This window comes from Colossoma macropomum, unplaced genomic scaffold, assembly GCF_904425465.1.
Source record: "Colossoma macropomum unplaced genomic scaffold, Colossoma_macropomum, whole genome shotgun sequence".
NCBI classification, from domain to species: Eukaryota; Metazoa; Chordata; class Actinopteri; order Characiformes; family Serrasalmidae; genus Colossoma; species Colossoma macropomum.
Window position 1 is genome coordinate 1,824,358 of NW_023494790.1, and position 26,976 is coordinate 1,851,333.

General features: G+C 39.3%; 1 protein-coding gene across 2 annotated transcripts; it reads left to right on the forward strand.

Annotated features, from left to right (window-relative positions):
- Positions 1-26,627, forward strand: adkb (adenosine kinase b). Of its 2 annotated transcripts, none has more exons than XM_036571899.1 (11): positions 1-91; positions 9,263-9,337; positions 10,725-10,778; positions 19,005-19,083; positions 19,664-19,836; positions 20,638-20,746; positions 21,166-21,336; positions 23,084-23,119; positions 23,225-23,339; positions 24,439-24,525; positions 26,127-26,627. In XM_036571899.1, exons 1-11 carry the CDS (start codon positions 51-53, stop codon positions 26,249-26,251), a joined length of 1,065 nt encoding a protein of 354 aa, XP_036427792.1. In that variant the 5' UTR covers positions 1-50; the 3' UTR covers positions 26,252-26,627. The 2 variants fall into 2 exon arrangements, with proteins under 2 accessions (XP_036427792.1, XP_036427793.1); XM_036571900.1 differs by lacking the exon at positions 1-91 and adding an exon at positions 2,629-2,795.
- The last annotated feature ends 349 nt before the right edge of the window (positions 26,628-26,976 follow it).

Consider the following 26,976-nt stretch of genomic DNA (forward strand, 5'->3'; position numbering starts at 1 on the left):
TTAGCATTCAGCTCATTTTTAGAGGAGGGCCCTGTTTTAAAGTCCCTGCCATGTTACAGAAGGCAAGAAAAGCAGCAGATACCAAGCTGAGGTAGGAGTTTTTAAATATATATATCAGAACAATACCACAGGTTCGGAAATGTTTTGGTGGCTAACATTCAAATCAGCAAAGAGATCAGGGTTGGGTCACTGTTCGCTGTGTGGAAGGAGAGGAATGAGGCGTATTAGCTTGTGGCTAACTGTACACAAACACATACAGTGGCATTATCTGGTTAATGATTTACCGGATTTTCATAACTGGCCTCTGTTTACATCAGGAAGACAGGGTGTTCACCTGCAGGACAGTCTGTACCAGCTGGCCAGACCTGTTTAATCAGGGTCAGTGAGACTGCAGGGTCACCTTTGGCTCTTAGTGAACTAACAATTACACTAATACTAGATTTATTATAGACACAACTTATTCTAGAGAATGTAATCATATAAGGAATCTATCTACACGTGCATACTCATAAAGCTGATATATAGGCCCTATATGCACATATATCATAAAAGGGTCAGACACATATTTATATGTAGCTACATACAATGCTAGAAAAACCCGCATAGGCTGTTTTGGATGCTAGTATGTTGGTCATCAGCAAAGGAAGTTCAATCAATCAATCAACCTTTATTTAACCTCGGAGATCATTAGGGGTGACGCTCATTTACAATGTTGCCGTGTTAACACAGGAAAAAGATTGATAATGTGTAAGAAAGGTAAATTAATAATAAAAGTGACTCAAATCAGGTAAGTTTAAAAAAATGAAACATTAATAAAATGTAAAAAATGTATAAAAAACAGTAAAAATATTTAAAAAAAAGTAAAAAAATATAAAACAACAACTAAAGCGTAACTAAAATGTAAACGTTAATAAAATCTAAAGAAAATAAATAAAACAAAAGAAGGATAAGATCAAAAAAGGAAACAAAAATTAATTAAAATGATTGAAATAATAATAAAATAATCAGATTTAAAACACATCATTAAAAAAAAGTAAACCAGCACCAGGCTAGCACTACACCAGCATAAACCAGTAAAGACCAGCAAGGAATTCATGCTGGTCTGTGTTGGTATCAAATATATAAATAAAGTATCAAATATTGGACATAGCTGCACAATATATGGAGCTGATATATGTCTGATAGGTGGGTGAACATATGCATGCATATAAAATATAGACGGCTCATACACGAACATACCATATATATATATATATATATATATATATTTCTGATGCATGGATCATACATATGTCACTAAAAGTTTTTTTAATAGCTAAAAATCAAAATGAAAACCTTAAAATATAAAACAAAGTTAGTATACATGAGTAATATACACCATCCATATGTAAATAATGTTTTCTATCATATATTTTTAAATATACGTGTTACACATATGTGTTTGATTAAGCTGATGAATGGCTGAAATATGTGTCCCCTATTTAAATGGAGGTTTTGAATGGAACTGGAGTTGGCATATATGTGACATATATATGTCCATATGTGACTACTATAAGAGAAATCCATATATGCTAATATATCATATATTTGAAATCCATTTTTTGCCATGTATCACATTTCTGTGTAGGGTAAATGCTGCTTGGCTGTTGTAATGAGGATGTTAAATTAAAACTGACATTCCTATAAATAACAGATAGAAGACTTAAACATGTGCATTAATTGGGCTGTTAATTCACCTTTGCTTCAAGTTTGCTTCTGTCAAATGGTTCTAGATAGCACCAAAAAGGGTTCTTCTACTGTTACAGGCTTGACATCGTAACAACAGCAGAACCTATTTTCGAAAAGTTTTCTGTATGGAGCCTTTTCATGCTTAAATGGTTCTTAACATGGTGAAATGGTGAGAATGTGTTGTATATGGTTATATATATTTATACATTGTAGCAATAGAAGAACCTTTGTTGGTGCTGTACTTCACTCTGAAGGACCATTTCACCATGAAAAGAACCATTTAAGAATATATAGAACTATAGAATTTTACTAAAGAACCCTTGAATCTGTATGTATGATCTTTTTTAATTGTGCACAACTTTAGTTTAATGTCCTACGGTCTTAAATATCCAAAGTTTGGGGTTTGACAGGAATATTAGCCTTTATTCAGATATAAAAATGCACTGAAATTATATTTCTTTAAGCATAAACACTACAGCTTACAGAGAAAAGCTCTTTATTAGCCTCTGTCACAGCTGGACAGCGATTATATATGAGATTCTGGCCATAATCTTGGGATTTGTGCAAGAATAGAATGAAAATAAATAAATAAAAATCGGGTGATTTGCTGAAATGTCACGTGGCTCCATCTGTCAGAACCAAAGCCTTTAAAAAAGACATTTAAAAATACTCTAAATCTGCGATGTAGGAACTTTATTTTTGATTATGTTTGATTTATAAGCATTTTTTATTTATTTTTTTTAAATATAAAAAGGCGATTTATTTTTTAGCCTAAAATAAACGCATGTTTTTTTTTTAGCCAATCACTTTTCGATAATTATCCCGTTCGATCCGCCCACCGCCGATGTAACCAATCAGCTGAGGCAAAGCGTAGTTACGCGATTTCCGCTTTCGCGCGAGAGACCACGCGCTGCTGTTGCTGCTGGTGCTGGTGTTGGTGCTGGTGTTCGTGCGGAGGTGTGCAGCGCGAGGACGGAGCGGTTCTTTATCCGTTTGTTTTGTTTGTTTATTTGTTTGTTTTCCGTTTTGGTTCTGAGGGTTCGGTGAGGCGTCATGCCGACATTGAGGTGAGTCGCTAACCCGGTAACGCGAGAGGTTCACGGACGCGGAGTGACAGGGCGCGCGCGGCTGTATGTATGTAGATGAAAGTGTGCATGTTAGTTATGTATGTATGTATTTGTGTGTGTGTGTGTTTCTATGTATGAGTGTGTGTAGGTGTAAGTATGTGTGTGTGTTTCTATGTATAATAGAATAAGGTACGTATGTATATATATGTATATATGTATAAGTTCTGTATGTGTGTGTGTATGTATGTATGTATGTATGTATAAGTATGTATGTATAAGTATGTATGTATGTATGTATATATATGTGTGTGTGTGTGTGTGTGTGTATGTGTGTGTGTGTGTATGTGTGTGTATGTGTGTCTGCGTGTATAAGTTCTGTATGTGTGTATGTATGTATAAGTATGTGCCTGTGTGTTTCTATGCATGTACATATGCATGTATAAGTGTGTATGTATGTATGTATGTATATTTAAGTCTGTATAAGTGTGTGTGTGTGTTTGTGTGTATACATACCTGTGTGTGTTTGTGTGTGTACGTACATATAAATGTGTGTATGTATAATGTATGTTTGTCTTTATAAGTGTGTATGTATGTATAAGTGTATGTATGTATAAGAATATATGTGCATATTTATGTGTATGTATGTAAGTGTATATGTGTGCGTTTGTGTGTGTGTGTGTGTGTGTGTATGTATGTAAGTGTTTTTGTATGTATGTGTATGTATGTATGTATGTATATGTATCACACCTGGTTGGGGGTCATTTCACAAAGCAGCATTTCTCAGTTACTAAGCCTAAAGCGGAGCCTGTCCTGTAGGAAATGAGCTGAGAGACATTCCTATTGGACAGTCCTAAGTTATCTGGCTAACTCAGAAATCCTCATTGTGAAGTACATCTGTGGGGGATGATTTCACAAAGCTGGATTTTTCAGTTAGCCAGATAACTCAAACCCAAATTCAGTGCTGACCAATAGATGGAGAATTATAGGACATTCTGATTGGACAGTCCTCACTTTTGGTGTAATTTATCCTGTTTACTGAGAAATCCTGGCTTGTGGAATATATACTGATAATGAAGAGTGGGACTGTGTGACATCTGCTGTCTCTCTTTATCTGTCTGTCTGTCTGACCAGTAGAAACAGTCCAAAATGGCTTAGTATAAAATCTTACACTCACTTACATTGAGTATAAAATGTATATCTTTTCCTTTGACTTAAAATTAGCTTTTTTTGGAGATACAAAGTCGAACCCATTGAGTTAATGAAGTATTGATTAGCTAAACCAGGTATTAGATGTTAAGTACAGTTAATATGTTTAGAAATGGTTGAACAAACACATTAACATACATTAAATCACTGCATATTATATTAATGTTATTTGTTAGAATCTGTTATTAGATTATTATTAGAATGTGTGTTTTCATTTTTATATATATGTATTTTATAGTTTGGGTTTTTTCTACATTTGTGTGTATATGTATGTGCATATGTGGGTATGTGTGAGTGTGTACACACCAAAGGCTTTGGTCAGCACTTTGCCATGTGCTCACCACGCCAGACCCCATTGAAACCCGACACACACACGCGCACACACACACGTTAGCAGTAACTAGTTCCATTTGCTTCTGAAACATTTTGGTGGATTTATCCTTTTCTGAGTCTTTCCAAATGCTCAAAATGCCTCCAAACACCTCCACTGAAGTGCATTATTGATGAAAGTCATTTACTTTTCACACTTTAGACACAATTAAACACAAAAGTAAACACAAATGAAAATATTTTATTAATAAAATTGAGTGTTATATTAATTATCCTGCAAAACTGAATGAAAAAAAAACAAGATAAATATAATAAAACGCTCTAAAACTGCTGATGAGGCCCATCTGAGAAAGGTGTGGGCGTGGCCTAATATTCTGATGAGCACTGTTGATTGACATCCCTCACTCAAACGCACAGCCTGCAGAACTGAACACAACAGCTTGAGAAATGAGTGAAAGCGGCTCTACAGACACAGCTGGTGTTGTATATTCACTCAAGCGCTCCTCTGACCTACACAGTTAACAAAGATGGTTCTTCAAGGGTTGTAAAGACAATGGTTCTATGTAGAACCTTGAACAGTCAAAGAACCCTTTACATGATTAAATGATTTTTCAGATTGAATGTGCTGTAGATGGTTATAAGTGGAATCTTTTTGAAATGGGTTCTATTTAGCACCCAAAAGGGTTCCTCTGTTGTAACAACACTCCTAAAAAGATGGTGCTTCAAGAGTTCTTTAGTAAAGAAAATGCTTCTCTATAGAACCATTGAACACTCAAAGAACCCTATGCAATGTTTAAAGCGTTCTTCAGATTGATGGACAATGTGCTGTAGATGGTTCTGTGTAGTACCTTTTTGATAGAGTTCTATATAGCACCAAAAAATGGTTCTTCTACTGTGACAACACTATTAAAGAAATTACGCTTCAGGCGTTCCTTGGTAAAGAAAATGGTTCTCTATAGAACCCTTGAACACTCAAAGAACGCTGTGCAATGATTAAAGCGTTCTTCAGATTGATGGAGAATGTGCTGTAGATTGTTCCATGTAGAACCTTTTTGAAAAGGGTGTTACGGTGTCAAAGGGTTCTATATAGAACCATCTGTAGCACATTCATGCACACTTTCCATCATTCTAAAGAACCGTTTCATGATGCAAAAAACTCTTTAATCATGCATAAGTGTTCTTTTGAGTGTTCATGGTTCTATATAGAACCATTTTCTTTACTAAAGAACCCGTGAAACACTGTCTTTAAGAGTGAATCTTCACATTGTAATAACAGAAGAACCCTTTTTGATGCGGTATAGAACCCTTTCCCAAAAGGTTCTATATAGAAGCATGTACAGCACATTCTCCCATCACTCTGAAGAACGCTTATAGATGCAAAGAACCATTTTTATCATGCAAAGGGTTCTTTGAGGGTTCATGGTTCTATATAGAACCATGTTCTTTACTAAAGAACCCTTTGAACACCATCTCTTTTACGCAGGGTGTTTCAGTTTTAAATCACACATTTATTATAAAGACCCATCAGTGTTTCCACTGAGCGCCATGAAAGATCATTATAGGTAATCACAGCTGACCAATCAGCATCTAGAAAAGCTTTTCCGACATTCAGAGCTTCACAGCACTCGACATGAGAACGTTCCGACTGCAGAGCCGCAGATTTACACCCACAGTTTCTCTCCAGCGGTTCAGGCCAGTGGAGCTCATGCGCAGCAGGACAGTGCGACTGTGCATGTAAACAAAGTCCTTATAGGAAAGCCGAGTGTTACGAGCGTCGCAGTCATATTTCAGCCGGTGGACGGTCTCCTCATTTATAACCTCTGTGATGTAAACAGTGACTGTGCTGGTTCTGTGTCGCCATATAACCATTCAGGAAGGGAGACCGTTACCAATATACAGGTCAACCACTGCTAACCAGTTAAACCATGAACTAAAACACATTACAAAACCATCAGAAACCAAATAAACACTTAAAGGTTTCTATGTCTTTTGTCAGTAGGAATATGTTCAAAAACTGAAGTTAGTTTCAGCCTAAAGTTTAATATTATGCTCAGTTTAAGCTTTTAGTCCTGCGCTGTAATGTAGGTGTCCACATAAAGCCCCGTATTAAGGGTTTAACTGAGCTATATGTCTACATAACCCGTTAGCTTACTCAGACTAATTAAGCTGCAGTTTGTGTAATATTTACCCTGTGAATCTCTATATGTGTTTTATTCTAAAGCTTAAAGTATAACGTTAGCCCAGCGCAAATTTATCGCAAATTTAATGGAAACCCACAAAAAAATGACAAATGTTCATTCGCCTAAAACTTGCTAAGACAAACCAAAACAAATGTCGGCGCACACGCTAAATGCCGCTGGCGTGAACCTGCTGGCGTGAACCTGCTGGCGTGAACCTGCTGGCGTGAATCTGCTGGCGTGAACCTGCTGGCGTGGATCGACACAGAGATGAACACAGAGGAATGTTCTCATGTCCATCACTGACTGGAAGCCCATCCAGGGAGTATGAACACAGTGCTGGCAGAGCTGGAGGCTGATAAGCTGGACTGGTGAGCTGGGCTTCATCACTCAGTTATGCCTCCTTTCGCTTGGTTGTTGTGTTTCGCTCTGTTTCTGCTTGAACAGAGAGAGACTGTAGGGCTGAACGATTTGGGAAAAAATATAAAATATTGAAATTTTTCTGACTAGTATTGCCACTGCGATTTAAATTGCGATTATGTTCTATAAATTGAGGTTTAAATATTTATTTATTTATTTATTTATTTATTTTACTAAAAAGACCAGAATATCTGCTTTTCCTGGCTTGAGTTCAGGCTCGACCCCTTAATGTAGGGTGCCAGAAAACCCCCAGCAGAGTCTGGCTGCAGACTTGTACTCTCAGACAGATGCTCTCTCAGCCCCTGTGGCGTCACTTGCACATGCACTCTCTGCTGCAACGGCAGAAGCAGCCTAACGGCACGGGAACTTTTGGCTGCTTCTGCTCAGTGACATCACTTAATCCATTTTTCATCCATAACATGGCGAGAGAGTTACATTTAATGCACCTCACTGTTAAAAAAATAAAAATCATAGAACTCATTAAAAGTGTCTGTTGGTTCCTGGTGGTGTCCAGTAGTCGCTAATGGTATCTGTGTTTTCCTGATGGGTTGATATCACAGTGTAAAGGATGCTGATCGTTTAATCAGGTGTTTTGGGGCTGATTCCAGATACGTTTGATAGTCTCCTAATGGTCTCTAATGGCAACCATCAAGCCAATTCCTGTTAGGAAGCAAATCCCTCAGGTTTTATTCCTAACGGTTCTAATCGTCTTCAGCATGGCTTTCATGAGTTTCAGCAGGCTGTTTGTTTTTTTATGCAAATAAACCTGACATTGTTTTATCGTCATGGTAGGTTTTGTTTTGAAAACGACTATATTTAATTGCATTATTATCAGTATTAAAAATGTTAGTATATGTTCAGTGTAACCCTTGTTGCCCAGCAGTTCGTTGTTCACTGTTTTTGCTCATAAAACCGACAGAAACACTGTCGTGGCAGAGCGGCACTGATGTCGTTAATAGGCGGTGCATGTCAGGCTGAGAGTGCAGCCAGACGCTTTTCCAGCCACCAAGTTGTGGTTGTGATGTCACAACATATGGACGATCAGTTGTCACTCATTGGTCAAACTCATCCATAGGCAGTTCACAGGCTCTGTGTTATTAGGTTGAACTTCCCCACTTAAAACGTAAGACAGCTGGTGAAACAAGCCAAGTGGTTGGTGAGGATAAGCATGACCTAAGAATCGGACCGGCCAGTTTACTGTTTAGCGAAATGCGATGGGGTCCAGAAGTTTTAAAAAAGTTATGAAAAGTAAAATATTCTAAACGTTGCATTCTCGCTATTCAAATTTAAATTTGTGAAATTGATCTTGTTAAAGGGAAACTCCACTGATTTTTTTTTAAAAAAGTTCAATATAATTAAATGATTAAGATGTAAACGGAGTCATTCAGAGTGGTTTGGTGTGAAACGCTCTGTTATAAATAAACTTACCGAGTCAGAACCGTTCACAGTGGTGGTGATAGGAACCAGACGTCCACCTCTAAAATCTCCTCACAGAAAGTTACTACATGAAATGGTTATGAATTCACTGCCTGATGACTGAGACACTGTTTTATGATAGTTTTGAGAAACTTTTGGCCTAAAATGTTTTGTTAATCTATTTATTTTAATCCATTCATGGTGGAGGGATAAATGCAGGGTGTTGTGAGGCAAAATAGTCCCCAAAGAAAATTTATTTTTTATTTATTTTTATAAGATTTTCCACTATTTTCCATCATCAACATTCCATATAAACTCAGAAGACTCGTGTAGGTTCACTGGGAGTTTTAGATGGTAAATAAAATGTCTATATTTGTGTTGTAGTCATGGCGACCCCTGGTTCCTATCACCACCACTGTAAAGACATCTGAACCATTTCACACCAAACCTCTCTGAATCTCTCTGTTTACGGCTCACACACTGAATTGTTCAGAATTTTTCGGTGGAGTTCCCCTTTAAGGTCTTTGTACAAAAAGGTCAGATTTGTTTTTAGCTGTAGTTCTTACAGTGAAGCTCGTGTTCAGATGACCCTCAGGCGGATTTGGTCTGCTGATCAGAGAGTTTTGTCGCTGTTAGTGATCAGAGTCGTGCCAGTGTGCGCTGTCAGTAAAACAGAAGGGGGACAAACACTACGAAATTCTGAAGTTCATGTCATTATTTTGAACAATCTACTTTTCACTCAGATTGTTATGCTGATGATAGAATTAGAAAAGAAAGTTAAGTAGAAGAATTTTCACTAGTGGTCTCAGATTTTGGTCCCCAGTGTATATTGGGGGGGCAACTGTGTTTGTGTATTTTGTGTTTCATCTCTCTCTCTCTCTCTCTCTCTCTCTCTCTCTCTCTCTCTCTCTCTCTCAGTCAGAATACCCTGTTTGGAATGGGGAATCCCTTGTTGGATATCTCTGCTGTTGTGGACAAAGATTTTCTGGACAAGTAAGTAACCTGGTAACTGAATTTCACAAACACTTAAACATCACTGACCCTGTCCAAGCCTGAGTGAACGTTTTGCAGATGCTCTTAGGTCAAGCAGCCCCATCTTCACCTTGATACATAAAAATCTGCTCTTCACTGATGATTTATATATATACTTGGCCACTTTATCAGAAACCCCTCTCCTGTAGCTTCTCTGTGCTGGTGTGAGCTCATCTCTTGCACAGTTTGTTTTGATCATCCTCTAGTCTTCAGTTTCTGACCACAGAGCTGCTCTTTTCTGGATATTTTTGGATGTACAGTCCACTATCAACCTACCAGTGACACCACTGTGTCTGATACACTCATACCAGCATCACACACACTACCGTGTCAGTGTAACTGTTGAGCTGAGAATGGACCACCACCCACATAATATCCAGACAACAGCGGTCCTGTGGTCACAAACTGACCACTGATGAATGGGTTAGATTGGCTGATTAAACTGTACAGCAGCAAATGGACTACAGTCTGTAACTGTACACCTACATAGTGGAGCTATAAGGGATGTGTTTCTAATAAAGTGGCCAGTAAGTGAAAGCACAAGGTAGGTGTTTTCAGTGAAGTGAGTGGAGGAACCAGATAGGCGTTTCTAATAAAGTGGCCAGTTAGTGGAAGTACAAGGTAGGCGTTTCTAATAAAGTGGCCAGTGAGTGGAAGTACAAGGCAGGCGTTTCTAATAAAGTGGCCAGTTAGTGGAAGTACAAGGTTGGTGTTCCTAATAAAGTGGCCAGTGACTGGAGGAACCAGGTGGGTGTTTCTAATAAAGTGGCCAGTGAGTGGGAAAGGAATGAAGGCTTATAACCCTCCAATTAGCATGGCCTTATTTATAAACATTGACTAAAGTATGTACAGAATTCATGCTGCTGCTGCTGCTGCTGTTTTTAGATACTCACCACTCTTTTGTCCATTAAATGCTGCTAATTGGTGGGCTAAAGGCTTCTATAAGCTACGTTAGCTTACAGTAGTTGTAGAAAATTTGATTTGTGGCCAAACTGTAGCTTTTAATCACTATCAGTGTCCACCTTATCATAAAGGCTCAGTGAACATTCACCGAGAATCCATTATGCAAAACTGCTTCTTTGCTGATCTGTTCATTTAACCGCAGCTGTTGAGCTAGTGGGAGCTAGTGGGAGCTAGTGGGAGCTAGTGGGCCCTTTAATATGATCACATACGATTGAGGCAGAAATTGCATTTAAAGAAATTTTGAGATTTAATTTAATCTTTTGAAAACATGAGCCTCATGTTCAGCACGAGCAGGTATTAAATTATTATTGATCATGTCTGAATGAAATTTCAGATGCTTTTTTTTTAGTAGCTGATCATATCTGTGCTTGTCTGTGTTGTGCAGGTACGGCCTGAAGCCCAACGATCAGATCCTCGCTGAGGAGAAGCACAAAGCTCTGTGAGTCTCTGATGCTACACTTTAGGGATGAGTCCAGTCCCATTCTTATTTTCACCTCTACCCCTTGTTTTCAAGTGTTTCCCCTTGGAACTGAATTCCAGGGTAGTGGTTGAAATCTTCCCTCTAAAATGGGACCCTCAAATAAAAAGAGCATCACTTCATTAACAGCTACCAGCGCTGCTCTGTAGGCGACCCTGCCAGTCTGCAGTGACAGCAGAGGAGGGTAAAGTTCAGCTCCTCACTGCTGGGCTTTAGTTACATTTAGGGCATCATATGCCTTCAAAGAGGGGGGCAATTATTTATTATCACCCACCCCTAATTCTTCAGTGATATGAAGCTGAAGTCAGATATTCACCAGATTCTTGTTCAAATTTTCCCGTTCCACCTTAAATGGAGCAGCAGTTCTGATGCCTGAGGAGCCAGAATGTAACTGCTGCACCATTTAAGGTGGAATGGGAAAATTTAGCTAGCTAAACATCGGCACTACTAGTGATATTTTTTATTTATTTATTTTTTTTTTTGTGCTCATTATGTGGACCATAATACATTAAACTAAAATAATACAATGATCATTATAATTTTTAACAGAGAAAATTCTCACATTTGTGTGTTTCTTTGGTCTTCTGTTCTCCATCTTGCTGGTTTTTCTTTTTTCCTCATAACTCTCCATTTGGAGGGTCATATAGCTCTAACACTTCGCCCTACCCCTCTATCTCAACAAGAATCAGGACACCCTACTCCTAGACAAGAACGTGCAAAACGTAGGGGTAGGGCTAAGTGGTAGAGGGATTAAGCCATAAATTAGGATTTTTGATGTGCAAGTCAGGTCTATTCATTGTAATACTGAAGAACACCCACCAGAGGGCACTGAAGACCCTGCATCGCACATTTTAGTCAGACATACTTATTTATTTAGTCCAAATCAGTAAACTTAGAAAGACGACTGCAGCCGTCTAAAGCCGTTTCTACCGCCGGGCTAACAGAAGCTCAGCTATAGCACAAGGAAGCATCGCAGAAAAGCGCTGATAAACAAGAAGCTCATCTTACACTCATATAGATTCAGTGCTGCAGTAGGTAACCTCTGTAAACCCGTATAACAGTAACTTTGCCATATATGCTAAAACTGTTGCTAAGGCCTGTCAGTGGGACAGATATCATGAGACTCCTCTCATGATATCTGAAAATATCAGGCTCCTCTGGCTCCACCTAGTGCTCCTACTGCCAGTCTCCCCTCTCCCAGGCACGCGCTCATCTGGTCAAGTTCAGTATCTTTCAGTATCAGTATGCATTATATCCGAGTGTTTCAGTCACGTGATTTTTCTGTTGTGGCCGCCGTATTTGGGACAGAATTTCTAGCTTCGTTACTCCGTACGAACATAACTAGAGGTGAAAGATGGCTAAAATGACTCTCCTTACTTTGGAAGAGAAAAACGTTCCTTGACAAAGTCAATAAAACAGGCTGTGATCCTTATACAGTTTCCCCTGAACTCCTGGTTCCACTTAAACTGGCGGAAAAGCTACATTATTTTGCATTATTTTTAAAATAATCAATCATTTACAGAAAATAAGACTTTATTTTGGGCAAATGAGTCATAATTTTATACAATAGGCCACTAATTCAACATAATCCCTCAACCTTGAGAAAGTAAGCCGTTATTTTGGTAGAGCAGTCAAACTCTCTAGAATAGAAACTGTTAATTTGGCAATCAGTCATAATTTCAAGAACATAAAGCATTATTTTGATGTAATCATTCAAACTCTCAAGTAAACAAGCCATTACTTCAACATAATCAGTCCTGAGAAAATAAATCTTTTCGACATGATCAAAATTAAAAAGTAAGTTGTTATTTTGAGAACATAACCTGTTATTTTGACATGATCAAAATCTGGAGTCAATTTGAGAGTTTTTCTCCTCAGTCTGGATAGAATGATTGTAAATTAATGCACTCTGGCATTTTGTTGTTCCTGTTTAAATATCTCAACAGAACTCTGAGGCATTTTCATTTATCTCCTTCTCAAAGTGACAGCTTTGTATTACAGGAGGCTTATAAAATTACATAAAATATGCATAAATAAATATTCAAATTGCTGCTTTCAGAACAAAACCTTCCATCTCCTTTTTTGTCATTTTTCAGTTTTTGACGTAATTTGAAAATACCTGTTTCCCTTTATGTTGTATGTAAATTTCGTTGAGATTGGACCAAAGGAAACGGCCTAAAATGACTTGGGAAAAAGTCTGGTTCCATTGACTTACATTAAAAGTAAAGTATGTTTTTTCCTTCTCCTGTAAAGTTACCATTTTGGAGATACAAGGTTTTCTTCCGACAACAGTGAAATACATAGACACATAAATATAAATATACATTTGCTCACATAGTTTTTGATACATAGTCAAATTTGTGTTTGAATAAAATGAGGCACAAGCCCGTATGTTTGCTCCCCTCTAATAAAAGTGGGGGTGCATGTGCTCCATTTGCTCTGTTGCTCAGATGCCTCTGGACTCTAATCCTCCACTGCACCGTGTCCCTGTAAACACATCATAAACACATCCTACTCGGTCTTTGGCCGGGGAAGCTTGTGAAGTGGGAGATGTGAGTGGGCGCTGGTGTGAATGTGTGATTGTGTAGAATTCCACTCTGAATCATCAGGTTGACTTTTTCAGAGAAGGCATCAGTTATAGATACAAAAATAACGTCTAATTTTTAAAATTTAATAGAATTATCATCATTTATAGATTTTTATATTTATGTTTAAACTCCAAGTACTGTAGTAATACTGTTTCAGGATATTACTGAGTTGTGTTAAGTTTTGGTTGGAAAGGGAAAAAAGAGTTAAAACATCCTAAATTATCCAGTCAGGATTGTTCTCTCTATGGAATTTAGGTAGATGCAGCTGAGTGACTGATGCAGCTGAGAGACTGAAGGCCTCACCCATTAGACTAACTACCAATATAAGTAGGAAGTGACTAAATCAACCAATCATGCTTTGAGTTACAGTGGGATAAATTTTCTGTGGAAAAATGCTGGGCCAGGAGTCGTAACCCAAATGTTAAGAAGAGTCATTTTGTCCTTTCAATAAAAATCAAACCACCTTGGGAGCCACAATATTGTATTTCCATTTTCCCATCTTGGCTGTAAACATGTCTCAGTATGTGCTGATGTATTAGTATGGACTAAAAAATATAAACGAAAACACAGACTTACTTTCTCTGCTTTAAGCTTTAGCTCAGCTATAGCTGCTTTTCTCACATCTCCAGCAGGAAACTTTTCCTCAAATGTTTCCTATAAAATGTCTCTCATCGTTTAACTTTTTACGAGGCTGAAGTCGCTTCTCATTCACCAGCCTCTTGTTCTAATTTTCCCATTCCACCTTAAATGGTGCCTGAGGCACCAGAATGTAACCGCTGCACCATTTAAGGTGGAACAGGACAATTTGAACAAGAAGCTGGTGAATGAGAAACTGACTTTAGCCTCGCGACTTCTTATTGTTTGTCAGTTTCTCGTTGCAGATTAAACGTATCAGGAAACCAGCTGGAGTGATTATAAACACTAATCAGTCCATTCATCTCCAAATTATCGATGTTCATCTTAAATCTCTCTCTTTGCCGTTAACTACTAGCTAGGCGAGACTGTTATCTGTGTTATTAGTGTTCAAACTGTGTTGGACGATCAGCAGAGCTTTATTTTACTGTAAAGGAGGATTATTTTATTTTTACCCACAGATCTAATTTTTGTGGAGCCGCAACAGGGCAGTAAAAGAGCCCCATTTTGCCAAACCCTGATCTAGGCCTTCTGGAAGTTCTTGATACATCACTGACTGTGAATATGAGTCGTAGTCTAAGCTGGTTTGGGATAGTTGAATGTAAAACAGGGGCGGCAGCTCAATGCAGGACTCTTTACTGAAAGAGTGACTGTAAAACTGATACAAGCTCAGATATATGATAATGTCTGTTATAAGCTTTATATAAAATATTTTAAAGTGTGTGTGTATATATATATATATATATAGCAAAATAATGATATAGTATTTTGTGACTTTTTTTGTGATTATTTTATTACTGCAGCACATTGACAGCCATTGACTTTTTTTTATTTACTGCCATAAAACATTTTATTTTTTTTGCTTCACAGTTTACAAGAAAAGCATTAGTGTAAAAAGAATCAGCAATTAAATATAATACAAACTTATTTTTTTGTAATTAAAAATGTAAAAAAATGCTAAAATCGTGAATGAGTAACTCGTATGTGGACTTAATGCGATGATGAGAATCTGGGTAAAAAAGTTAAAACAGAAAAATTCCACAAATGTTTTGCTGTACCTTACAGAGCTCAAACCGGTCTATTAAAAGACATGACTGTTACTTATCTGTGTGATGCTTATTTAAGCAGTAGAGCCGAGAGGGAGAGTGTTATCACAAAATAACATCACGGGCTGTGATTTGGTCACCGCAGATCATCACAGCCGTGATGTTATTGGCGATAACACACTCCTCGAGTGTTCTATTGCTTTAATCCAACAGTTCAATAAATACAGTAATAAATTAATAAACTGGGCCGTGAACGCGGCGTTTAATATGTTTTAATGTTCGCAGTTCCTTCACCAAATTATAGTTCCTTAACGAGCAGCTTGTTGCTACGTCAGAGTAACGAGCTCCGCCCACTCGCTGCACAGCTGGCAGTTCGTTCTCCAGCTCCTTACACTAAATTCCCAAACTGTCATCACCACTGAGCAGCTTTTCAGTCTGCAGCTGTGACAGAAGAACAGCTAAACAACCTGGAATCAGCCAGAAATGAACCCAGTACCATTCGCCAAACGTGTAGTCTGATCTTCAGAGTCTGACCAAATCAGACTCAGCCATAAAACTGCCCCAATATCAAGTTCAGCTCAGTTTTGTCAGTTTTTGCCAGATCAGTATTAATGTTGTTTTGTTCCAGCCAGTCTGTAAAGCATCTTACAGCCCATTTAGTTTGGCGAATGGTGTTGGGTTCATTTCTGGCTGATTCCAGGTTGTTCAGCTGTTCTTCTGTCACAGCTGCTGACTGAAAAGCTGCTCAGTGACAGTTTGGGAATTTAGTGTCGTCTCATCTTCAGAGTCTGACCAAATCGGCTGTCGGTCAAATGTGATCTTAAAAGTGTCCATTTTCTGTTTGTGGCAAAGTAAGAAGTAAAAGCGTTCAAACGGCTTAAGCGTCTCCTACAGCTGTCAAAGTCGTTGCTTAGCAACGGCGTCTCCGCGGAGTGATATAGTGTTTGTGAAAAAAACGTGATGTTGTGGTGAAATAACAGCACAGTTAGAACGCTTCTCAACCAATCAGCTCGCGTGGCCGGAACTAACTGTTGTATAAGACGTAATGTTTATGGATGTGGTTTACAGTTTCCTGAGAATGACCTGGTTGGTAGCTGCATTAGCCTCATAACTTCTGTCCAAAATTAACGAAGCAAACCTCAGACATGTTATTCGGGGTGAAGGGCGGAGACACTGCGTTTCACCAAGCTGTCACTGTAACTGTGCTCGCACAGGCTGTTTCTCACGTGCCAGGCCTGCTGACAACAGGATGTACTGAAATCACACAGGAAATCCTGAGTCAGCACTGAAATTCTCTGCATGCCAGTTCTCCTAATGCAGCGCTTCTGACCCCAGAGCCTGTGAAAGAGTGTGTTTTAAACACTCGGCTGTGTGTTTCGAGTGGTTACGTTCACAGTTGTGCTTTTAGTGCCTAGTTTTGCGCAGTGCCTGATTGATATTTTACATACTGCTTTTTAAATGGTTGATTCACCTCGGAGGGCTTCGTCATGACTACGTAGATTGAAGATTAATCGTGTTTATATCGAAATTGCAATTTAATTTTCAAATCTTTTTTTTTTTTAATTATAGCCTACATGATCAAAAACATTTTCAGTGGGAAGTTTAACCTATTAAAACAGAGCTTGTGAACTGCCTGTAGGTGAGTTAGACCAATCGGAGGCAACCAAACATCCATTTGTTGTGACATCACAACCACAACCTACTGGCTGTCTGACATACTGCACTCAGGGGTCGAGAAAAAGGCAGAAAAAGTGGATGTTTGGTCTTTTTGGTAAAAATAAATAAATAAAAAGCCGGAACCCTAATGTATAGAAAATAATCACCAGTTTAATTGCAGTCGCAGTATTAGTCAGAAAAATCGCATTTAGATAGATATTTCCCTTAAAACGTTCAGCCCTGCTTATTACACTAAGATGCTGAAATACCTTGATATGCTTTTGAGTTTCAATAGTCCTTTTATATTTATGAGAATTAAGAAATTCAAGATTTCAAGATTGGTTTATCATCATGTTGTCAGAATACAGAACGTTCAAAATGCAGTGAAATTCATGCACTACATATAAAGATATAACTATAAATAACAGTACACAGGGGGCAAAAAGGGAGGGAGGTATTGCGCACGTAAGAAGGCTGTTTCACATACTAGACAAGTACGTCAGATAACGAGTAACAATAAATAAAGAACAGCACCAAAAAGTCCCGACCGGGAATAAGGACTAAGGTAGACTGCAGTAATAACACTGCACTGTGAATATACAGTGTAGAGGTGGACGATATGGCATAAATATCATGATACAGATGCACAATATGTATCGTGATATTCTGACATACAGATGCGGTTCAGTAGTAGCGCTGCATTTAAAAACATCCCTCAAAAGTGACCTTTTTTGACAAATGACACTGATGTTTCATTCATATTTAACAGTCTGTACTGCACCAACACCAATTAAACAGGCATAACTATGTTCTCTTTGCAATGGAACATGTTCTTTTAGTACTGATGATGTCTGTAATGTGCTCAGAAAAGCCTGTTGTGTATCATGATGATAAAATTGATCATAACAATACAGTAAACCGTTGACTAATGCAGTGTAGTACTGCGATGTATTAATTAATTAACTGCAATGTAGTAGTTCAGTTCTAACACAAAGAATTTAGTGTTAAAACTGTGTTGGTTTGGTGTGAAATGGTTCATTTTAGAGCTGCAACAATTAAACAGTCAATCAATTAACTGAGTAATCATCAACTATTAAATTAATTGCCTCCTATTTTTAGTTTTTCTTTAAGAAAAAAGTAAAAATTCTCTGATTTTCAGATTTTTAAATTTGAATATTTTTATTTCTTTACTCCTCTGTGACAGTAAACTGAGTATCTTTGGCTGTGGACAAAAGATGTTTGAGGATGTCATCTTGGGCTTTGGGAAACACCAACATTTTTCAACACTTTCTGACATTTTATAGGCTGAACAGTTGAGGAAATAATCGACAGATTAATCGGCAATGAAAATCATCGCTAGTTCCAGCTGTAGTTCATTGCAGAGACTTTTTTTTACAGTGGTGGTGATAGGAACCAGGGGTCGCCGTGACTACAACACAAATATAGACATTTTATTTACTATCCAGAACCACCAGTGAACCTACACGAGTCTTCTGAGCTTATATGGAATGTTGATGATGGAAAATAGTGGAAAATCTGAAATAATAAGTTTTCTTTGGGAACACATAAAACAGGAATTTCAGGCCTGTCATTTTAGGCCAAAATCATCTCAAAACTATCATAAAACAGTGTCTCAGTCATCAGGCAGTGAATTCATAACCATTTCATGTAGTAACTTTCTGTGGGGAGCTTTTAGAGGTGGACGTCTGGTTCCTATCACCACCACTGTGGACAGTTCTGGCTCTGTAAGTTTCTCTAGAACTTAACCAGAATTTTTAAAAAATTGATGCAATTGCACTTTAAGACTTTGTGCTGCCACCTGCTGGCGCATTGATGTTACTGAATATTAAGATTCACAGACTGACAGTGTACAGCAGTGGGGCTGTTTAAATGTATGAGTGTTCATCAGGTTATTAAACTGTATACACGTTTCCTCTCACTTGGATTCGTCAGTGGGTGAGAAGTTTCGACTGTATGGTTATTAAAATTAGAGTATAACAAATGTGACCTGAAACTCAGACCAGCTCACTTCTTTGATAAGAAGATTAATAAGGCATATTAAATAACAACCTGAGAGAATATGGGTTGGTTTATGGGTCAGTGTGGTTGAGGTCAGCATTAAAAGGCAGGAAGTTTGAGGGACGACCCATTGGGCTTATCTGAGTTATTCTGGAAGTTTAGAGCTGGATAACAGAGTTTAGTGACATTTGCCAGCTGTTTAATGAGCTTCAGCCAGTGTGGTTGTTCTTGTTTGTTTGTTTCAGGTTTGAGGAGATTGTGAAGAAGAGTAAAGTTGAGTATCATGCAGGCGGCTCCACTCAGAACTCGGTCAAAATCGCACAGGTTTGTTTCCGTTTCTCTCACTCATACATATTTAACAAAAACACAGAAGCCTCTACAGGGAAACATAACATTAAATCTATCAGTATTTAATGTGTCCACTCTTTACTTTTGTGCACATGCTGCCACTTCAACTCTTCCATCCTTCCAATCTTGAATCCATTGAGTTACAGCTGAGTCCTCCCAATAAAAGCTGCTCCTAAAGGAGCCACTGGGATTGTTTTCCTTCAAAGAAACACTAACATTCACACAAACAGCTACTCAAACTCGCCTCAGCTGGCTCGCCCATTTCTGTCACGTACATTAAATTACAGAGAAAATGGGGCTCCTAACAACCACCTGTTATTAATGTTTATACCACCTAGGATTAGGGTTAACTGGATATCCGCTCATGAACCCTCACGGATGGTCAAATATCAAATTAGTTTTTAAAAGCACATTCCTAATGTAGTCCATGCACTGTAAGACCCTCTACCTGCCCCAGTACCTTTCATAATAGTAGCTGGCGTCTGGTGATTTGGCCCCATGGTGTGTTTACCTGTGCCGTTCTGACCGATGCGTGTTTGTTGTCGTCTCTCCACAGTGGATGATCCAGGAGCCCCATAAGGTGGCCACGTTTTTCGGCTGCATAGGGAAGGACCACTTTGGTGAGATTTTGAAGCAGAAGGCTGCGGAGGCTCACGTGGACGCACATTATTACGAACAGACTGAGGAACCCACAGGAACCTGTGCTGCCTGCATTACTGGAGACAACAGGTCAGAAATCACTGTCACACACCTAGACCCCCTGTCCACTTTATCAGAAACCCCTTCCTTGTGGCTCCACCTTGCAGGTGTAACAGTTAGTCTGTAGCTGATATGTTGATGCACAGTTTGTTAGTCATCCTAGTCCTTCATAGGTGATCAGTGGAAGTACAAGGCAAGTGACACAAGGTGGGTGTTTCTAGTAAAGTGGCCAGTGAGTGAAAGCACAAGGTAGGTGTTTCTAATAAAGTAGCCAGTTAGTGGAAGTACAAGGTAGGTGTTTCTAATAAAGTGGCCAGTAAGTAGAAGCGCAAGGTAGGTGTTTCTAATAAAGTGGCCAGTGAGTGGAAGCACAAGGTAGGTGTTTCTAATAAAGTGGCCAGTTAGTGGAAGCACAAGGTACGTGTTTCTAATAAAGTGGCCAGTTAGTGGAAGGACAAGGTAGGTGTTTCTAATAAAGTGGCCAGTGAGCGGAAGCACAAGGTACGTGTTTCTAATAAAGTGGCCAGTGAGTGGAAGCGCAAGGTACATGTTTCTAATAAAGTGGCCAGTAAGTAGAAGCGCAAGGTAGGTGTTTCTAATAAAGTGGCCAGTTAGTGGAAGCGCAAGGTAGGTGTTTCTAATAAAGTGGCCAGTGAGCGGAAGTACAAGGTAGGTGTTTCTAATAAAGTGGCCAGTTAGTGGAAGCATAAGGTATGTGTTTCTAATAAAGTGGCCAGTAAGTAGAAGCACAAGGTAGGTGTTTCTAATAAAGTGGCCAGTGAGTGTATAGACATATATATAATGAAGTGTTGAATTTGTGTTTGTGTGCAGATCTTTAATTGCGAACCTCGCAGCTGCAAATTGCTACAAAAAGGAGAAGCACCTGGACCTGGACAAGAACTGGAGCTTGGTGGAGAAAGCTAGAGTTTACTACATCGCTGTAAGTGAAATGAGGAATACATAATTTTCAGATTTTTAAAAAAATATGAGAGTACTCATGTAAGTTAAAAAAATGTGAATTATAATTTTTAATATTCAGATTAGCTTGTCTGTAATCTATTACATTCTTATATTGAAGAACCATGAAGTGTCTGAACTCTGTACTCCACCAGAGGGCACTGTAGGTCTCTGTACTCCATCAGAGGTTACTGTAGATCCTTGGTCAGAGTTTTCAAATCTATTTAGTCCAAAGAAAGAAAACAAAGACAAAGTACAGCAGCCTTAGCTAAACAGTCCTTAGCCACAGGTAACGTTTTTAAAAGTGCATAAACTGTCTTGTATAAAGTGTGAAGGTTTCATGTTTCGTGTGTGTGTGTGTGCGTGCGTGTGTGTGTGTGTGTGTGTGTGTGTGTGTTTTAGGGTTTCTTCCTGACCGTGTCTCCAGACTCCATCCTGAAAGTGGTCAAACACGCATGTGAACACAACAAGATCTTCGGCCTGAACCTCTCCGCCCCCTTCATCAGCCAGTTCTTCAAGGAGCCCCTCATGAAGGTCATGCCGTACGTCGATATCCTGTTCGGCAACGAGACGGTACGTGGGTGTGACGCTCAGCTCGAGACGTTCTGTTCCCTCCACAGAGATCCTTTACAAATACGCACATTTCTGCCAAACAGATTCCTTCCCAAATTCCAGCTCCTCTTAATGCTGCAGCTGCAGGTGACAGACATGCTACAAAATAATCAGGTTAGGTTGGAGCTAAAATGTGAACTGTGAACTTCATTAACCCCTCAGGCCGTAATTGACTTGTTAGTGCTGGTTAGAAGGGTCAGGAATCATCATTAGAAACTACCAGCTGGTGATAATTCCTGAGCGCTCTGAGGTTTTAAACCTTGTGCTAAGATTCAACAACCATGGCGCTGACTGAGGATCTAAAAACGACGCCGACAGATGCCTCTAAAGCAGGAGAAGGCTGTAAAAAGACATCGGAGTGGTTCCAACTCTGTTTCCAATGGTGAAAATGTTATTAATAAATGGCAGGTCCGTTTTTCAGTCCCGCTCAAGCAGGAAATCAGAATCAGTCCCGCTCCCGCCCGCAACCGAAACGTTTTGTCCCGCCCCCACCATTTTAATAGAGTGAATGAAGTCGTTCTAAAGCCCTACCCCTCCGTTTTGCGCATGGGGGTAGGGTGTCCTGATTTTAGTTGCAATAGAGGTGTAGAGTGAAGTGTTGGGGCTAGATGACCCTCCAAACTGAGGTTTTTCAGAGACTCCAAACAGAGAGTTATGAGGAAAAAAGAAAAACCGACAGGATGGCTGAACAAGAGACCAAAGAAACCCACAAATGTGAGAATTAACTCTATTAAAAATTATGATAATCACTGTATTATCTTTAGTTTAATGTTGTTTGTGTATTATGGTCATTTTCTTCATAATAAGCATAAAAACATTGCAGTAGTTTGCTGATGTCTTGTTTGCTAGCTAGCTAACTTTCCCGTTCTACCTTAAATACTGCAGCAGTTCTGACGCCTGAGATACCCGAATGTAACCGCTGCTCCATTTAAGGTGAAACGGGAAAATTCAAACAAGAATCTGGCGAATATCTGACTTCAGCTTCATATCACTGTAGAATTAGGGGTGGGTGATAATAAATAATTGCCCCCTCTTTGAAGATCATATGATGCCCTAAATGTAACTAAAGCCCAGCAGTGAGGAGCTGAACTTTACCCTCCTCTGCTGTCACTGCAGACTGGCAGGGTCGCCTACAGAGCAGCGCTGGTAGCTGTTAATGAAGTGATGCTCTTTTTATTTGAGGGTCCCATTTCAGAGGGAAGATCTCAACCACTACCCTGGAACTCAGTTCAAGGGGCAACACTCGAAAACAAGGGGTAGGGGTGAAAATAAGAAATGAGAAAATGAGATTGGACCCAAGAAAACTATTCGTCTAGTCTCTTCTCCGCTGGATAAAACCTGCTGGTTTGAGTGGGGTATTTTGGGGAAGTTGCCAGTTTTGGTACTGGAGTTCTGCACAGGTATGAAATTGAAGCCCAAACCTGACCTGTACCCACAACATTGAAGCCCGAGTGGTAGCACCACCAGTTTAGACCCAGAGCTCGTCTGGATGCTGATGGCAAACTACAAAATGACTGCACTCATCTGTTGCTCATTGTTTTGTTGTTGTTATTTGTTTCATTTTGGGAAAAACAATCACCACAATCATGGTAAACTCCTGGAGAAAGAGTGATAAAGGGATGAAAAGAGAAATCACGTTCAGGTTTCTGATTATCAGATGGATCGTCAGCTTTATCTCTGAACTGCTGTTCTTGTGCTGTTTCCGCAGGAGGCAGCTATGTTTGCCAAAGAGCAGGGCTTTGAGGTGAGTACACGCCCAAATACTTACAGAGCTGTCTCTCCCTCAAACCCACAATAAAGTACTGTAAATGAGTTCTAACCTCGTCCTGTCGTGTCTGTGTGTATGTAGACAGACGATATAGAGGAGATTGCGCGGAAGGTCCAGCTCCTCCCCAAAGTGAATAAGAACAGACAGAGGATCATAGTGTTCACTCAGGGCAAAGACGACACGGTAGCGACTGTAGGTAAGTGTCTCTCACACTCTCGCTCTCTCCCTCTTACTCTTATTGTCCAGTCAAAGCAGCCATTTAGCAAACATTGTTCAGAATTTTAGTTATTTAGAAGATTAGATAATCCGCTTGCATAAGGAAAGAGAAAGTTAAAGGAAAATAAATGAAAAAACCTAAAAGCTACAGAGAAAATGTGGCTCCTAACAACCACCTGGAAGAGCTGGTCGACCCCAAAACTGCCCCCATCAGATAAGCAGCACTTAAAGCTTTCATCTCTGAGAGAGAGGAGAAAATCAAGCTGCTTCAGATCTGAAAACATCCACAGGTGTTTCTGTCCATCCTTCCACTGTGAGAAGACGACTCAGCGCTGTGGGTCTGAAAGGATGTGTAGCTGATCAAGAAGAACCTCACTGAGAAAAGGAGACGGACACATCAAACAAAGAAGCTGAACAATGGACTGACCACCCCAGAGTCCAGACCTTAACACCACTGAATGTGTTTGATTACTTCAGAAAATGATCAACCAGCTTCTAAGACTGAGCTTTGGAGGCGTGTCTGCAGATTCTTTGAGGAACTGAATCTCCTGAATTTGTACTTGATGGCTGTTTTGACTGGAAGTTAGTCAGTGAAAGGTGGTCTCTGACTTTTGTCCAGTACTGTATCCATTCTAAGGGAACTTATAAGCCTGAATCATCACTGTCGGAGAAAAACGTTGGACCTCCAAAATAATAACTTCACACACAAAGGAAAAAACATAAGCTTATAATGGAGGTAAATGGAAATGTGATTTGAACTATTCATTCATTGTGAAATGCTTACACATATAAAGGGCAGCTGATGTTTTCAAACTTATGTAATCAAAACAAAATGTCAAAAGTGGAGATACAAGGTTCTGACAGTGGCTTTATGCACAGGTCAGCCATAACATTAAAACCACCTCCTTGTTTCTCCACTCACTGTCCATTTTATCAGCTCCACTGACCGTATAGTCTCACTCTGTAGTTCTACAGCTACAGACTAGTCTGTAGTAATGTAGTCATTTTTTTCCTTTTTTTTAAATAAAACCCCTCTCACTCTTTCTTCTCTCTTTTCTCTCACTCTGCCATTCTCTCAGGTGATAAGGTGACGAGGTTTCCTGTGATCGATATTGATCAGAATGATATTGTGGACACTAACGGAGCGGGAGATGCGTTTGTAGGAGGTACATTTATTTGATGCGTTATTAAGTAAACTGTCCTTAACAATTCCGTAAAATCCTTCATGATCTTCCATGGTTAGAAGGTCCTGTAACTGGTTTTCAAAAGCACTTAAAAATATAAAATTGTTTATGCTTTTCTTGTGTAGAAAATTGGTGGATTTTTCTCTGTAAATGTTTTTCCGAACTATGATTTTGCACAAAAGCGCCATAGGAATGCATTTAGTTTGGACTCACTCAGGAGCGCCCTCTAGTGTGTGACCAACCCATGAGTAGCAGTTCTCCTAACTAAACATCAGCAGTCATTCATCAAAGTGTGCGGTCAAATCTGATTGTGACATGTTTGGGAGGAGTGTGCAAATTTAATCGTAATAGTTTAGTAACCTGAAAAAAAATGCTTGATTTGTGGTTAACTAAGCAAAACTACTGTCAATATTATCTAAATTACCAATAAAACATAAATAACAACTGTACTCATAATTTTGGCAACCCAGTACAAAAGTGAATGCGCTTATATGTACATGCACATTGATATAAACAAAGACTGCAACTGTTTATTGTTCCATTTATTGCACTATTATTATACGTATTACACTGATTTTGTTTTATGCTACTGACTCCGCCCACAAAATTGCAGAACACAGTAATATGGTTTTCAAATATGTTAGTTTAGAAAAATGATCACATGACATCATTCTGCCATCTTAACAAAGGAGTTTTTGTTTATTTCAGTTTTATTCTTTCCAGTTGTCAAGATTTTAACACTATAAAGTTTGGTCAGTAGGGGGAGCAGTGCTCAACCTCAAACTCTGCCTGTGAGCACAGCCATTGGCTCGCAAGCTGCTGGATGCTGTCGCTTTAGTGGCTTCCGACTGAAACATCTACATGAATTAGGGTGTGCTTCATGTAAATAATATGCAAATGAGGTGCTGGTAGGGTGGTGCTTGATTTCACTGACTGAAGCTGAATCATCATTTGTGCTCAAAAATCTCTGCTTGTTTCCACATCATATGAAAGTTTAAGGAATCCGACACAGAGAAGGTTATACGTCATTAAAGCCGACACAGGCACAGCAGTGCTGCTGGAGTTTTTAAACACTGTGTCCACTCACTGTCCACTCTATTAGACACTCCTACCTTGTCAGTCCACCTTGTAGATGTGAAGTCAGAGACGATAGCTCATCTGCTGCTGCACAGTTTGTGTTGGTCATCCTCTAGTCCTTCATCAGTGGTCACAGGACGCTGCCCACAGGACGCTGTTGGCTGGATATTTTTGGTTGGTGGACTATTCTCAGTCCAGCAGTGACACTGCGGTGTTTAAAAACTCCAGCAGCACTGCTGTGTCTGATCCACTCGTACCAGCACAACACACACTAACACACCACCACCACGTCAGTGTTACTGCAGTGCTGAGAATGATCCACCACCCAAATAGTACCTGCTCAGTACAGATGGACTACAGTCTGTAACTGTAGAACTACAAAGTGCACCTATATAGTAAGTGGAGCTGATAAAATGGACAATGAGGGTAGAAACAAGGAGGTGGTCATAATGTTACGCCTGATCAGTGTGTGTGTGTGTGTGTGTGTGTGTGTGTGTGTGTTACAGGGTTCCTGTCAGAGCTGGTTCAGGAGAAATCTCTGGAACAGTGCATTCATGCAGGTCACTACGCAGCCAACATCATCATCCAGCGCTCTGGATGCACCTTCCCCGAAAAACCGGACTTTCATTAACACTCATCTCCTCTCCTCTCCAGCTCAGTGTCCTTCCATCTCTCTTTTTCTCTCACTTAAATTCCCTGACCAGATGCCTGCGCTGCGACTCGTGTGCCTCTGTGTTTGTTTACAGTTCCTTTTGAGGGCATTCTTAAATACAATCACTTGAACTCGTTTTTGATTGAGCAAGATTGGGAGCGTCTCTCTCTCTCTCTTTCTCTCTCTCTCTCTCTCTCTCTCTCTCTCTCTCTCTCTCTCTCTCTCTCTCTCTCTCTGTTTTTTCTCTCCTTCATCAGCTCTGGGCTCTGATTTTATTAAAACATTTTTAAAATAATAAAAAATGGTGATGCAAACCTGACCCAAAGTCATAAAGAAAGGGCTTTATTAAAATACTTTTATTCTTGCTGGGTTTGTTTTGCTCAAAATAAATCATCCCAATTTGAAGTTAAAGCGATAGTTTGGTAAAGAAAAATCAAGTTTACACGGTTTAAGGCAAATCAACCAGGACATGATTGCTGCTTTAGTTTTGCACTGAAGCTATGAGGCTAATGTAGCTACTAAATAACGGAAACTTATACCAGAGCCAGTTTGTACGACGGCGTTTTAGGGCCACTGTTGATAAAAATAAAAATAGTAGACTTTGAGAATAAAAAGTCGTAATATTTAGAGAAAAAAAATACGACATTAAAGTGATATTAATCCCAGAAAAGGTTGCAGTATTGTGGCCGAAGGCTCTGCGAGTG